General features: G+C 43.5%; 2 protein-coding genes across 2 annotated transcripts in view; both read right to left on the bottom strand.

Annotated features, from left to right (window-relative positions):
- The window catches only part of PPP2R2B (protein phosphatase 2 regulatory subunit Bbeta), a 246,092-nt gene extending 237,990 nt beyond the window's left edge, over positions 1 to 8,102 (bottom strand). Inside the window, exons 1-3 of the mRNA XM_082213497.1 lie at positions 7,264 to 8,102; positions 3,276 to 3,699; positions 3,055 to 3,132 (exon numbers count right to left, since the gene is read on the bottom strand). Coding sequence (XP_082069623.1) covers positions 3,055 to 3,132; positions 3,276 to 3,285 — 88 coding nt within the window. The 5' untranslated portion in view covers positions 3,286 to 3,699; positions 7,264 to 8,102. The remainder of the gene's footprint in view (positions 1 to 3,054; positions 3,133 to 3,275; positions 3,700 to 7,263) is intronic.
- A 2,278-nt stretch (positions 8,103 to 10,380) lies between these two features.
- Positions 10,381 to 12,960, bottom strand: LOC309527615 (uncharacterized protein; the record flags this gene model as incomplete). Its single annotated transcript, XM_082214435.1, has 6 exons — positions 12,400 to 12,960; positions 11,832 to 11,948; positions 11,531 to 11,610; positions 11,094 to 11,177; positions 10,752 to 10,856; positions 10,381 to 10,413 (listed from the first exon to the last, which is right to left on the bottom strand). The coding sequence occupies exons 1-6, from the start codon at positions 12,578 to 12,580 to the stop codon at positions 10,381 to 10,383; spliced, it is 600 nt and encodes a 199-aa protein (XP_082070561.1). The 5' UTR covers positions 12,581 to 12,960.
- Between the last annotated feature and the right edge of the window lie 1,365 nt (positions 12,961 to 14,325).

The following is a 14,325-nucleotide window of genomic DNA, read 5'->3' as shown; positions in this document are numbered from 1 at the left end:
CAGTCTCTGATTGGCTGTGGCTCCAGGAGGGAGAGTTTAAAAGGAGAGGATTTGAGAGGTGGTTGGTTGGTTAGTTGAAGTGGGTTGAAATTGAGGATGGGAGATAGGTAGGGAGACAGGTTGAGGTAGAAAGAGCTAATGCGAGAAAGAGTTGGTTTTGAAAAAAACAACTTCCACTCTGAGTGTATTGTGTAGGACAGAGTGTGGTGTCCTGTAGGAGGAATAGATCAGAATTTTACTGGGAGGCAAAGGTTGAGCCAGAAGAAGTAGGATCTGGAAAGGAACAACCTCATTGGGATTCAAATCTAGTCTGGAGGGGAGAGATTCTTCTAAGGAAAAGAAGAATCTCCCAAACTCAGCGAAGGGAGGGGTTGTGGAGAGCCCTTTGGTCTATTGCTTAAGGTACCTCAGGAGCAAGATTGTTAAAGGGGGTGTATAACTGAAAGAAAGAATCACCGTATAAAGGAACCAATCCTATAACACAAAAACAATTGACGGCGAATTAAAGTATAATCGTACTGTATGCCTGAAATAACCTAATTTCAAGCCATTTGTGTTATATACTATCTTGCCTTAAATAAATCTTTTTTGTTAATTTAAAGAAAACCTGTCTGAGACTCCAACTGACTAAATATTCCCTCACAAAGGTCCCCTGCAGGATACTCTGGGCTAGAATTTTAAGAGGAAAGGAAAAGAAGCCTTTGGGTAAAGTGCTGTTCAGTGAGGTGGGGGCAATTTATCCAAGTGAGAGCGGACCCAATGGCGTGAGAGGAAAAAGTGTCATCACATATTAATTGATGATCCGAAGTTAAAACCCACAAAGAAACATACCCAGAGACATAGAACAACCAGTTTAATAAATGTTAAATATTCGGAAAAAGTCAGAAGCCCAAGGCAGTATAAGTTCCTCAACTACGTTTATTCAACATTTGGGAGTGACAACAGCTCACTCATAGGAAAACAAGAATCGAACTGACTGGACAGCACAATAATAACGGCAAGCATGAACTGACCGTTGACAGTTGACAGTTGACAGTTGAAAGTGCATGCGCTTGCTTGCCATTAGAATGTTCGTCTACCAAAACATATACAATTGGTTAGAATGTGCCTTGTAACATAAAATGTGTTAAACCCAATACATAACAATAAAGTAGTGAAGTTATTTTATTAAAAGGAGAAAAAAATTCTGTCAGAAAATGACCAGCAAGCGCCAAGCCAAAGAGACTCGGGATGACCCAGTGCTGGGAGCTGCTGCATCTGAGGAAAATCCTAATACAGTACTGAATTAGAGATGATGAGACTAAGATTAGAAGTGGCTAAAGTTGAAGCAGAGAAAGAAAAACAAAAGACCAGAATCGCAGCTGACATTCAGCTAGCACAGAAACAGACTGAGAGAGATATGGCAGAGAGAAAGAGCAGACTACCAGTAGCTCATGAGGAAAAAGAGAAAGAGATGCCAGATTAGCCCAAGAATACAGAGAAAGGGAGGCCAAGGTGGCCCTTGAAAAAGATATGTTTCTTTTAATAATGGAGGAAATTAAGCTGAGAGCAGAATTGCCGCAACCAATGTTGGGGGTGGAGATTTTTCCTCAGCTAATATAAAGAGGTTTCCAAAGTATGTAAAAGGTGATGGTGTGCAGGCATTTCTATTTAGTTTTGAATGGACTTGTAAAGACTTAAACATTCCTGAGGGAAACTGGATGCTGTACTTGTGCCCTCAGATATGTGGAATTTTGAGTGAAATATACTCAGATCTCAGAGAGGATGAAACCTCTGATTACCTCACATTTAAAGAGAGAGTGAAAGTGCGCTTTGGTCTGACCGCAGAACAACGTCAAAGCCTTCCGTGTCGTTGGTAGACTCTCCAATGTAGACTATGTGGTTGGTTTAAACTTGGAAAGTGGACATTGTGAAGTTTTCCAAGTAAATATGCTTAAACCTTATTATGAACGGGGCAGAGGGAAGGATAAGGCAATTGCGGATGCCCTGTCACAAAACCTTTAGACAGATAAAGGGACAAACAGGCGGTATATATGTTTATTTGAGATGCAAAAGTTTTTAATGTGGTTTAAAGTGTATTTGAAAATTGAAACAAACCCCAAAAGTGTTTTTCAGTTCCTGCCCATTGCTGCGTGGAGGCTGGTGTATGCAACCTCGCTTACGCTATGATTTTCGGGGGGGCGGGGGGACATGTGACGGAAAAGTTGTTTTTGCTGACCAGGGATTAACAAGTGTCCCCCCCTCTTTCCCTGCCAGCAAATGGTTAATAAATGGCAGCCTCTGATTGGCCATGGTTCCAGGAAGGAGAGTTTAAAAGGAGAGGGTTTGAGAGACGGTTGGTTGAAGTGGGTTGAAATAGAGGTTGGGAGATAGGTAGGGAGACTGATTGAGGTAGAAAGAGTTAATGCAAGAAAGAGTTGGTTCTGGAGAAAAAAAACTTCCACTCTGAGTGTATTGTGAAGGAAAGCCTCCCTTGCCCTGCAAATCATCTGGAATGTATACCCTTGTGGGATCTGGCTGGTAGAAACTTTCTCCATTTCAGTAGCATATATTTCACCAGTTGTTTAAAGGGGGGGGGTGCAAAGACCAGCACAGTTGTCCCTTCAAGTTTGTTCCCAAAACGGCAGGCGGCATATTCCGCTTTTATTGTGAGTAGCACAGAAAGAGAGAGGGACATGATTTGACTGTGAAAGGTCCCAGAACTACTAGGAACAAATAGGTCATTGAGTGCTGCAATGCCCATCACTCCTGATCACTTTATATGCTAATATAGTCAACATGAAGAAAAATAAGTAAATTACCCTCCCCCTCAAAAAAATAATGTGAGGAGAAGGATTTCTGCAGTTGCAGAAAGGTTTATGCTCCCATTTTAGTGACAGGCTAATTAAGGCCTCCTTAAAACATACCTTTAAAAAAAGACACATCATTGCTACCTGTTTGCAGCATAAGTTATCACCACAAGAAGAGCTGAAACAAAGTGATCATTGACTAAGCAGTTAGTGCAAGAAAACAAGTTCCTTTTCATTTCAAGAACAAAAGGAAAAGTAAACCCACCTTCTGTGACCCCTGTGTCAATAGTTCCTTTCACTTGACTGAAGCACCACAGCACATCTTGCATGAGGTTCTCAAATCCTGCAGATAGACACGGCGCCCCATCAAAAAAATGAGAGAGATAAAATGAGGAAGAGGTTCAAGATTTTCTCTTTTTTTAAAATTAACAAATGCAGATCTCACTGCCTTGTTCTGAATAAAATGAAGGGAAAATGGGTACTCACCTGGAATCATTTTGCAATGCAAAGATATAACCTAGCTCACTGGGAAAGTAGCAACATTATGCCCACATTGTGAATTGCCTTTCTGTCTGCTTTCTTCGTGCCATCTGAGGCTATTTCGAAAATGGTGCAATCGGAGTCAGCTCCCAATACATCATTGGCAGCATCATTGTGGAGTCAGGAGGCCAGCAGTCACATTCTTTATCACAGCCTCTCTTCATTGGAATACTAACGCAGACACAATAATTTCTGTTCCATCTTATATATAAAAAGTGCAACAAAATAACAGCTGAATTGTTGTTTTTAGAATAAAATCAATGTTTAGTCTTAGATTTAAAGGGGCTAGCTATCCCCTCTCTCTGCTGTATGCGACTCTTGCTTCTTCCTTTCCCCTCCCTCTGTTGTGACACATATACACACATCACCACTGGTCTATTTATTTAAAAAAAAAAATATATTTTTATTCAATTTTCAGGCATAAGAAAGAAAAACACCAACCATATACCAAACATATACAATCCCTTCACCAAACAAATAACAAATAACAAACAAAAAAGAAAAAAGACATATACTTACACCAACATGCAATACAAAAAAGAAAAAAAATAACTATTTATAACTCTTTTTATATAACTAATTGGACTTCCTCACATCTCCCTTCCCTGCGTTCTCTGTAGTAAACTAAAAACAGCAATTTATTACCTTATTTCAAATCTTATTTTATACCTCTCAAATATTATGTCTCTAAACTTCAAATAATTCTTATCAACTAGTTATAACTTAAATTTAAACATAATATTACTTTAGATTTCAACCTTTTCTTTCACATCACTTAGTTTCCCATATCTTTCAGCTAAATTGCTGGAACCATGTTTTTTCCAGTCGTGCAATTTCTTAACATTCGTAGAGTTTGTACTGTTTTTGTAAATAGTCCTTAAACTTTTTCCAGTCCTCTTCCATTGTTTCTTCTCCCAAATCACGGATTCTGCCAGTCATCTCGGCCAGCTCCATATAGTCCATCAGTTGCATCTGCCATTCTTCCAGTGTGGGCAAATCTTGTGTCTTCCAATATTTTGCGATGAGTATTCTTGCTGCTGTAACTGCGTACATAAAAAAAAGTTCTGTCCTTCTTTAACACTTTCTGGCCAACCATACCCAAAAGGAAGGCCTCTGGTTTCTTGGTGAAGGTATACTTAAATACCTTTTTTAACTCATTGTAGATCATTTCCCAGAAGGCCTTCACTCTTGGACAGGTCCACCAGAGGTGAAAGAATGTTCCTTCAGCCTCCTTACATTTCCAACATTTATTATCAGACAGATGATATATTTTTGCAAGCTTGACTGGGGTCATGTACCACCTATATATCATTTTCATAATATTTTCCTTCAAGGCATTACATGCCGTAAACTTCATACCGGTGGTCCATAACCTTTCCCAGTCATCAAACATAATGTTGTACCCAATATCTTGAGCCCATTTTATCATGGCTGATTTAACTGTCTCATCCTGAGTGTTCCATTTAAGCAGCAAGTTATACATTCTTGAAAGTACCTTAGTCTTTGGTTCTAACAATTCTGTTTCTAATTTCGATTTTTCCACCTGAAATCCTATCTTTTTGTCCAAATTAAAAACCTCTTTAATTTGAGCATAGTGTAGCCAATCTCGCACCTTATCCTTTAGTTTCTCCAAGCTCTGCAACCTCCAAGTATCTCCAATTTTTTCTATTATTTCCCAATATTTCGGCCATATGGCCTCCATATCGAGTCTTTTCCGGGCCTTTGCCTCCATTGGTGATAACCATCTTGGGGTCTTGTTTTCTAATAAGTCTTTGTACTTTGTCCAGACATTAAATATTGCTTTCCTGACAATATGGTTCTTAAACACTTTGTGAACCTTTACCTTGTCGTACCACAAGTATGCATGCCATCCAAAAGCATTATTAAACCCACGACTTCCGGGTTGGCGCGATCTGGAAATGGCGGATTCCCTCCGAGCTCCGGAGGGAATCGGCTCAGCGGTGGATGGGTCTTTGCCGTGCCGGCGACACGGGGACCCTTAAAAACCGCAGGCGCGGAAGCCTGCGGACTGAAGACTCGGCGGGTGCCTTAAGCGCCCCCCCTGATTCGCGAAGAGCCTTTTTAAAGGCTACGGAGGGGATACGGCACTGAGAGTCGATCGCTACCGCCGCTGAGCGAAGCCGCGAGCCATAACTGGAGAGCGCTGACTTCCTTCCTTGAAATTTGGACTGAAAAAAAGAACCCGTGAGTAATCTGGAACTGAACTTTAAAAATTTTACCTTCTGAATTTGAGACGACCGGGGGGGGTGCTAAAAGGAAGTCCCCACCCCCCCCTTGCAGACGATCCAGAGCAACGATATAAGAGCTAAGCTGGAGTGCCTACCCTGTAAAGGGTGAGTTTCAAAAAGACAGTAACTTCCAAGATTTGGAAAGGCAAATTTGAGCAGGAGAGTGGAGTGTTGGAAGAGACTTTGTTTTGTTGTAAACAACCCTCCCTCCCGGGCCCGGGAGCGACCTGCTTTGGAGCCTGTATAGAGGAGCAGAATTTGACAGCTGTCAAAGCTGTCAAATGGACTGTTAACAGTGGAAAAATTGCTATTTAAGATCTCTCCGGATTAAAAGGAGTTACAATTGAATCAAAATTGTTGGAAACAAAGAAACAATAACAGGACAGAGGATTGTTGGAGAAAAGAACATTAAGTAACCAGATTCCCTCTAGGGGGAATTCTGTGGAATTACAATGGCTGTGGGTGGAAAGATACTGAGAGAAATCGAAAGGATGTTTTCACTGGTGGGAACCTTACAGGAGCAGACTACAGCTATGAGTAAACAACTGATGACCTTGAATTCTGAAACAAGTAGTTCTGCTGAATGTAATGAGGACTTGAGTGAGAAAGAACCCACAGCTGAATTTGAAATAATAAACAAAGAAGAGGAGAAGACAAAACAAGAAAGAGAACAAGTTAAGTGGGAAAATACTAACCAGAAGCCGACATCTGGAGAACACAAGCAAGGAGACTATTGGATTAAATCCATTTTAAGCCTACGAAAGACACAGAAGACGAAAGTGGAGGCCCCGGGAGTTTATGGAATTCAGGAACTTGAAATAAAGAAGTACAATTGGGGCCTCCACATAGACTTTGATTTTGATTATCACCAAGACTCAGGCCTTGTGGAAATCCTTCAGAAGTTGTTTCTAAATATGGGAAGAGACTATGGACTGATTGGATTGATTGTGAAGGAACTCTTTCGAGACTCGATGACCGACAAAAAGGACTACCAACTAAACTGGCGGAGAGGGACTGAAAGAGATTTGAGAGCCTCGGACGTGCGGAACCCAGGCTAAAAACTGTTATTTTGGACATGTCTTGGGAAAGGACGCAAACCGGGGATGGGAGGGAGGGAAGCATTTAAATTCAAACAACACTCAAGACCAGGGGGTTTAGTTAATAAGAAAATTATTCAAGAAAAAATGAGAAATCGAGGGAAGAGAATTGGGGTCCAACTTAGGGAAAATTTATTTTTGTTTTGTTTTTCTTTATAAAAGGATTAATATTAAGATGGAAAAGGAAATGCCAACTTGCTGACATAAATTTGGGAATAGGGAGGCAAGGGTGGGGGTGGGGGGAAGTCAAGGACTAGGGTTAGAAAATAAGATGTTAGGAAATTGTACATGTTTGTTGTCTTTTATGTTTGTTTTGGTGTTCTGTGTTTTGTTTTTGTCTATATAAAATGTGAAAACCCAATAAAAATATTAAAAAAAAGCATTATTAAACCCTTCCAGATCAAGGACATCAGTGTTCTCTAAAAGTAACCAATCTTTCATCCAGCAGAAAGCTGCAGCTTCATAATATAACCTTAAGTCCGGCAGGGCAAATGTCCCTCTTTCCTTTGCATCAGTTAGTATTTTAAACTTTATTCTGGGCTTTTTGCCCTGCCAGACAAACTTGGAAATGTCTCTCTGCCACACCACTGGTCTATTTAGAGGCTATCGTGTACAATAGCTAATAATTAAACCTCTATGTTCAAAGGCAATTCACATTGCTATTAGATGCTGGTGGCACATGGCAGGAGATAGTTGGCCACTACTGGAAAAAGGATGATCTTTGGTCTGATCGAGAAAGCTGATTCTTAAGTGCAATGAATGTGATTCTTAAATGCAAGAAAAATATCAGTTCAAGTAACCAATTCATTACACATAAACAAGTGTTCATATAGCTTTTCATAAATCAATGTTTATAATGCTTTAGTTGATTGATCTATGGATTAATCTTTGGATTAAGTTGATTAAAAGTTGAAGCTGCTGCAATTTTTAATTTATTGATTAAAATTACTCAAATGCCACCCCCTGTTTAATTATGACAACTGGACATGTTTCTGTCAGAAGTGAACTACAGTATTTTCTTATCCTTTCTGAATGATTTAACTGTTTATGTAGTGATGATATTCCCTGTTGAATAGCCTCTGCCTTACAACTCACATTTGGCTGATTCGCAATGGATGAGGTCACCCTCCTGTTGTTTTGAAGGGAATATTACATAAATTATAAAGACTGGCTGCTAACCATAGGCCCTTCAAACTGGCATACTTAAACTCAGCAATTTACAGTTGCCAGGAATAGGCCAAAACTGGCATAAATACAATACTAATTCAAAACATCTTTAAACTGTTTCAGGAACATAATGGCCAGATGTTTTAGGATACTTTTTAAAAAGATACTTGTAAATCACAGTGTTTGTGAGGACTCCTCATCCTTGTCTGGCTGAAAATAGTTGTGAGAATGAACTCTGGTGGAATTATTACTCTAAACGCAGCATATTTTTTAATCAATATATGAGTATCAGCACCTCATTATTATTTTTGCCAAAAAACAAAAACAAAGCACTGCTTACAAATATTGTATTTGATGAACTCCCCCCCCTCTTTATTACACATTTTATAATATTTAAAGGTTTTAAAAAATCAGAGGGAGACAGTATGTCCCTTCTACTGGCTCCACATCTCTCCTGCAGTGACCACTCCACACTGGGTCATGATGTGACCATATGAAAGTGTCAGTACCTAAATTTACTTCTTTTACTTTTGAATCAGGGGACTTTGATTTTACCTTTGTTATTATAAAATGTAAACCACCTTGACTTGTTTTACAGAAAGGGTGGTACTTAAATGTAGCAAATAAATAAATGTCCTGGTCACCTCTTTCTAGTAAAATGATAGGATTGCCCTATTAGTAATTCATCAAATCACCAATAACTAGAAAAGGCATAGGCAGATCTTCTTGGCAATGTTATTCAAAATAACAGATTGCAATACCACACTTAAAATTTGAAATCTGCCATTATTATTTTCACTGTAGAAAATGTCATTTTAGAAAAACAAAATGTGCATGGATCCTTGGCATGATAAGTGTATGTGAAGTTCTTTCCCCTAAAATAATGGATAAACATTAATTATTTTCATTATGCTATTCTGAACCCTGTTTTCTCCCTTTATTGTCAATATGATTCCTCCTTGAACCGAGCTTGAGTGGTCCCAGACTATCAGTTTGGAAGCGCAATTTGATCACTCAAAAATAAGGTAGATGTATCTGTGTATGGTTGCAGAGGAGGGCAACCAAGATGATCAAGGGTCTGGAAACCAAGTCTTATGAGGAACAGTTGAGGAAATTGGGTATGTCTAGCCTGGATAAGAAGAGACTGAGAGGAGATAAGATAACCAAGTTCAAATATCTCAAGGGCTGTCATGTGGAAGATGGAGCAAGCTTGTTTTCTCCTGCTCCAGAGGGTGGGTGCCAAGCTGGACTCTGATCTGAGTCACTGCAGCACAGTTTGGGGGAGAAGGGGAGATAAGCCGCCTCATTATACAACCATACACCTGGCAATTAAATTCCACCTCTTTATGTTATATCTATTAAAATTGTATATTTAATTATCGGTTTCTTCCCTTTCCAGACAAACTTAGAAATATACTTTTGCTATTCTTTGAAACATCTTGCTCTGCCTACTATTGGAGTGGTTTGAAATAAAATTAGGCAAAATATTCATTTTTATAACCAAAATTATTCCCATTAGAGAGAGTTTCATTCTTCCTCAAGATTTATTCTTATATCTTTCCATGTCTTTACATAATTATCTTGAAATATATTGGAGTTTTTCGCTGTTAACCATATTTCCAGATACTTCACCTATTTCTCAGGGTCGAGGTCCCCCACTTTTAATCACCCTTCTCCTGCCCAGTGTAGCCAGCCACCTGCCTTGGGGCGGTATTCTGTTGGTCATCATGGCAGCCAAAAAGTCCTGAGCCACCCCAGAGCCAGCTGCCTTGGCACAGATTTCAAAGTCTGCCAGCACCAGCAGTCGGGGAGTCCTCAATTCTGCCTGTAAGACCAGCTCCATCAGCTCAGGCAGGGAAACTGCTGAACAGAGAGGCCATGGAGGGCAAAGGAAACAGGAACCACCCCTCAAAAAGACCCCAATCCAAAATCTGTTCAGCCCTCTCCGCTTTTTGTAGCTGGAGTCAGTCTGGGCGCTGCCCTCCGAGACCAGGTGGAAAAGGCCTGCCAGGCAGGGAGCAGGTCCTTCAGGACTCCCAGCAAGGAGACCTGGGAGGTGTGTCTTGGGCAAACATGGGACAAGGGAGTTCGCTGTCCCTAAGGTGTGGGGCTTACCTTCTTTCAGATTTTGCCGGAAGCAGGAACGGCTAAGGGAGCTGGGCATGTTTAGCCTGGAGAAGAGGAGGTTAAGGGGTGATATGATAGCCATGTTCAAATATATAAAAGGATGTCACATAGAGGAGGGAGAAAGGTTGTTTTCTGCTGCTCCAGAGAAGCGGACACGGAGCAATGGATCCAAACTACAAGAAAGAAGATTCCACCTAAACATTAGGAAGAACTTCCTGACAGTAAGAGCTGTTCGACAGTGGAATTTGCTGCCAAGGAGTGTGGTGGAGTCTCCTACTTTGGAGGTCTTTAAGCAGAGGCTTGACAACCATATGTCAGGAGTGCTCTGATGGTGTTTCCTGCTTGGCAGGGGGTTGGACTCGATGGCCCTTGTGGTCTCTTCCAACTCTACAATTCTACGATTCTATGATTCTATGATTCTAGGTCTGGCTGAATTACTGTCTTCTGCAAAGGAAAAAGAATCTGGGTCAGATGACACTACGAACCCCACCCTGGATGAGTGCAAGAGAGCACAGAAGCAGCCCCATGCCAGGCAGGACAGGTCTCCATATGGCTTGGGCCCCAATCCCTTGTCCCAGAGGACCTCCCTGGCCCCTGCAGCCTCCTGGGAAGAGGTGGAAGGACAACACCAGGAAAGGGGGCAGAAAAAAGCCTCTGGCCTCATCCTGGCACCCAGGGACCCACACCGCATCTTCTGCATTAAAAGTCACGGGGGGGGGGTGCTCTTGGGAGGATGGAACTTGGTAACCAAAGAAATGAATACAAGAAGGCAAGATACTTACTCTGAGGTGGGGGAATCTTCGTGAAACAGCCAACAGTATATAAATGCTGCTAGCTGCTAGTTTCCTTTCCTCCTCACTTCCCCAAAGGGCATAATATGGGAGGTCCTGCGGGAGGAAAGAGTGTCTCAGAGTCAGGGACCAGTCTGGGCCGAAGTGGCCCTCCACTGCCCCCATCACAGAGTCCCTGGCACTCCCAAATCATGAGGGTTGCCAGTTTTGGTTTTGGGCCAAATTGGGGGCCAAACGGGACAGGGGACTCCATGCCCCAGAAATGGGACAGTCCATTGGGTAAGGGACAGGCGGCAACCCTAAAACCACTCCTGATGCTATCAGGACACTTACAGTGAGCAGCTGGAGGAGGGTGCCAGCATTGGGGGCTTCCAGAAGGAGACCCTCCAGCAGTCTCTGGAAATGCTGCTTCAGTTCCTGTGCGAAAAGAGAGAAGAGAGGTTGAGTGCTGGGTTAAATCTTGCAAGGGTGTGAGAAGAAGAAAGAGCTGTGCAAAGGGATGTCAAAGCAGAGGACATACATCTTTGACCTCCTTCTTTTCTGCACCCCCAAGAACATCCTCCATTGTCATATGCAGGATAGCACTGATCATATCGCAGCTGAAATGGGGTCTCATGAAGCTGGAGAGAGAAAGGGAAGCAGTAAGACGCTGCCTCCTCCAAGTCTCCCTTGTCCCTTTCTCCCTCCTGCCTGCTTTTGCCCACCCAGAGCTCCACCTGGAGTTCTGCCCCCTACCCCGCAACCCCACCCACTCCAAAGACCCCACTCACCTCAGCTGGAGGAGGGCCTCCAAGGCCAGGGCCAGGCTCAGGGGGCGATGCCTGAAGCGCTCCAAGTGGCCAAAGATGTCCTGTAAGAGAGCAGAGGAGGAAAGTCAGCTCCTTCCAGGGGTCTACGGAGGACGGCTTCGACCGCAAACGCGAGGGGATTGGCAACCCTGCCCTAAGCCAGAAGGGTCCTCCTCTCTGGCAGATGCACAAGCCCTTTCACAAAGCCCCTCCCTCCCCATGGGGGTCCCTCACACCACCCATTACTCACCATGATGGCTTGGGCCATCTCCTGCTTACTCACCATGATGGCTTGGGCCATCTCCTGCTTGGAGCACTTCAGGGTGTGGAGCCCCCTGAGCCGAGCTGCCTGGCAGTTCCGGATGACCTCCAGGAGGTACAGCTGATCTTCCTCCAGCAGCTGAAATGCAGAAGTCAGGCTGTCAGTTCCTTATGGGGGGAGGGCTCCTCCGCATCTGAGAGTGCAGAGCACAGAGTGGAGGGCAAAGAGCCCGGGCAGCAGGGGGCAGGTCTGAGGGAACTACTCCCTGCTCTTGTTTTATCCAAATACTCACCCCTAGGGAAGGGATGTGGAACCCCAGCAAATCCCTAAGCCCCTGGCAAGGCTATTCCAATAGTTTTCTCCTGGATTCCAAGTCCTACTACAGGGGAGGGACACCCCAGCCCCCCCTGCTTCCTCCATCAGACCCCACAAAATGGCGTGGTTGCAGGGGGGGTTGGGTTTCCAGACGCTGGCCCAGAAGGACCTTGGGTTGGATCCAGCCATCTGGCTCTGTGCATCTTTTGACTAGCTGCCCCCCCTAGCCCATTCCTGCCCTCCTCTGTCCCAAAACGGAAGGCCATTTGCTCACCTGACGCCATGGGCTTCTTCGGGCCTTGCAGGGGGGCCACCCTGTTGCTGCGGCTGATCAGGCATCTTAAGCGCCTGAACCTCAAAGAGACGAGCAGAGAGAGCAACTCAGAAGCCAGCAGCCCCAATTCTTGGGGTGGTGTTTGTGTGTGAGGAGGGGCATCTGGCCCAATTCCTTCCATCTCTCTGCAGTTCAGTGACCTGAAAGGGCATCACCAGAGCTGGGAAGAGCCCAAAGGAAAGAGAAGCATTGCCAGCTGTTAAAGGGCTGCTCTGCCTCGTCTTCTTAGGACAGCCCTGCCCTTCCTGAAGAGGGAGGAGACCCCTAGGAGGGTCCTCCAAGCATCAAGGTGTCCCAGAAAGGAAAAGAACACGAGGAAGGTGCTGGAGTCTACCTTGGAGCCAGAGAGACCCCCAGGAAGGGCGAGATGGCTGATGTCGTAGGGCAGCTGGAGAGATGCAAAGTGGAGCCAGGCAGAGGTGTAGTGGTTGGAGGGCTGGACTAGGAGGACCTGGGAGAGCAGAGTTCGAATCCCCACGCAGCCATGAAGCTCCGTGGTGGACTTTGCAGGACTGCTGTGAAGATAACATTTGGTGGCAGGGAGAACCATGAAGGCCACCTTGAGCTCCAGGGAGGGAAGTGGGCTAGGAATGTCCTAGTAAATGTAAATGATGAGAGGGGAAAGAAAAGGGGAAGACAGGGAAAGAGCGTGGAGGAGCTGAGCTCTCTGGAGAAGACTGGCTGGGTCGATTTCCAGGGAGCTAAGGCTGTGCAGGGGACCCCAGGACTCCCACCCCACCCCCAGGAGACCAGCCAAGCCTAACTCTGACCCCAATCCCAATCCCAGCCCTAAGCCTAACTCTAACTCTAACCCCTACCCTAACCCTACACTTACGCCTAACTACTCCTTATGCACAAAATAAATATATACAAAATGTGCCCAAATGTGCCCAAAATAAAGATGTAAAATAAAAAATATGAAAATTAAGAACAAAAAATGAAATAAAAGAGTAAAATAAAAGTGTTAAAATAAAAAGTAAATAATAAATAAAATAAAAATAAATAAAATAAAATGAATCAAATAAAAGTAATAAATCAAATAGAAATAACAATAACAAGCAAATGAACACCTCTCCTTATCTTCTCCAACCACCACCAACTCCTCTCTCCTCCACTCGCCTCACTACTAACCCACAATGGCTGCTTGCAAGTCAGTGGCTTTTAAGGGAAAAGCGAGAGATGTCACAAAGGAGGGCAAGTCCTTGTCACCGTGGCAACCCCCCACCTGGACCTGGCTCCTCCTGAGAGGTGATGCTCCTCTTTCAGAACTTGGAGGCAGTCCACATCAACCGTAGGCTGCAAAACAGTGAAATTAAGTAAAAAAATTCATTCATAAAAATTCCCATTGTGAAAAACAGGTTTTAAGTGCTTATGCTCACAATGTTAAGTAAATAAACCAGAAAATAATACTTGCAACTGTATCTTATTTTTCCTTCTTTTAATAAGGAAAGGGGGGGGGGTGACAAGAAATTTTCTGCACCTGGTACCACCTGACCTTGCTACACCACTGTGTAGGACATAAACCAATGGCTTCAAGTTACACACAAAAAAGTATTCCAACTAAACATCAGGAATGGACTCTATCCAAAGGTGATGGTCTCTCCTTCAGTGGAGATTTTTAAGCAGATGTTGGAATGGATCTGTCATGCACTGCTTTAGTTGAGATTCCTCCATTGCAGGGGGTTGGACGAAATGACCTTCGGAGTCCCTTGCAACTCTACAATGTTACTATTCTATGAATAGTACCCATATAGCTTTAGCTGTGTCTCTGGTTCTCTTACACTGCCGTCATTTTCACGTCAGTGAATGCTCTTGGGCATTATGGGGCATGGAGGGTTGGCCGGGGAATGGTTTGGGAGAGGGAAG

Source organism: Podarcis vaucheri (assembly GCF_965113315.1).
Source record: "Podarcis vaucheri genome assembly, chromosome: 2".
Taxonomy (NCBI): Eukaryota; Metazoa; Chordata; class Lepidosauria; order Squamata; family Lacertidae; genus Podarcis; species Podarcis vaucheri.
Note: the sequence above shows the minus strand (reverse complement) of the source record. Positions and strands in the feature narration are given on the sequence as shown.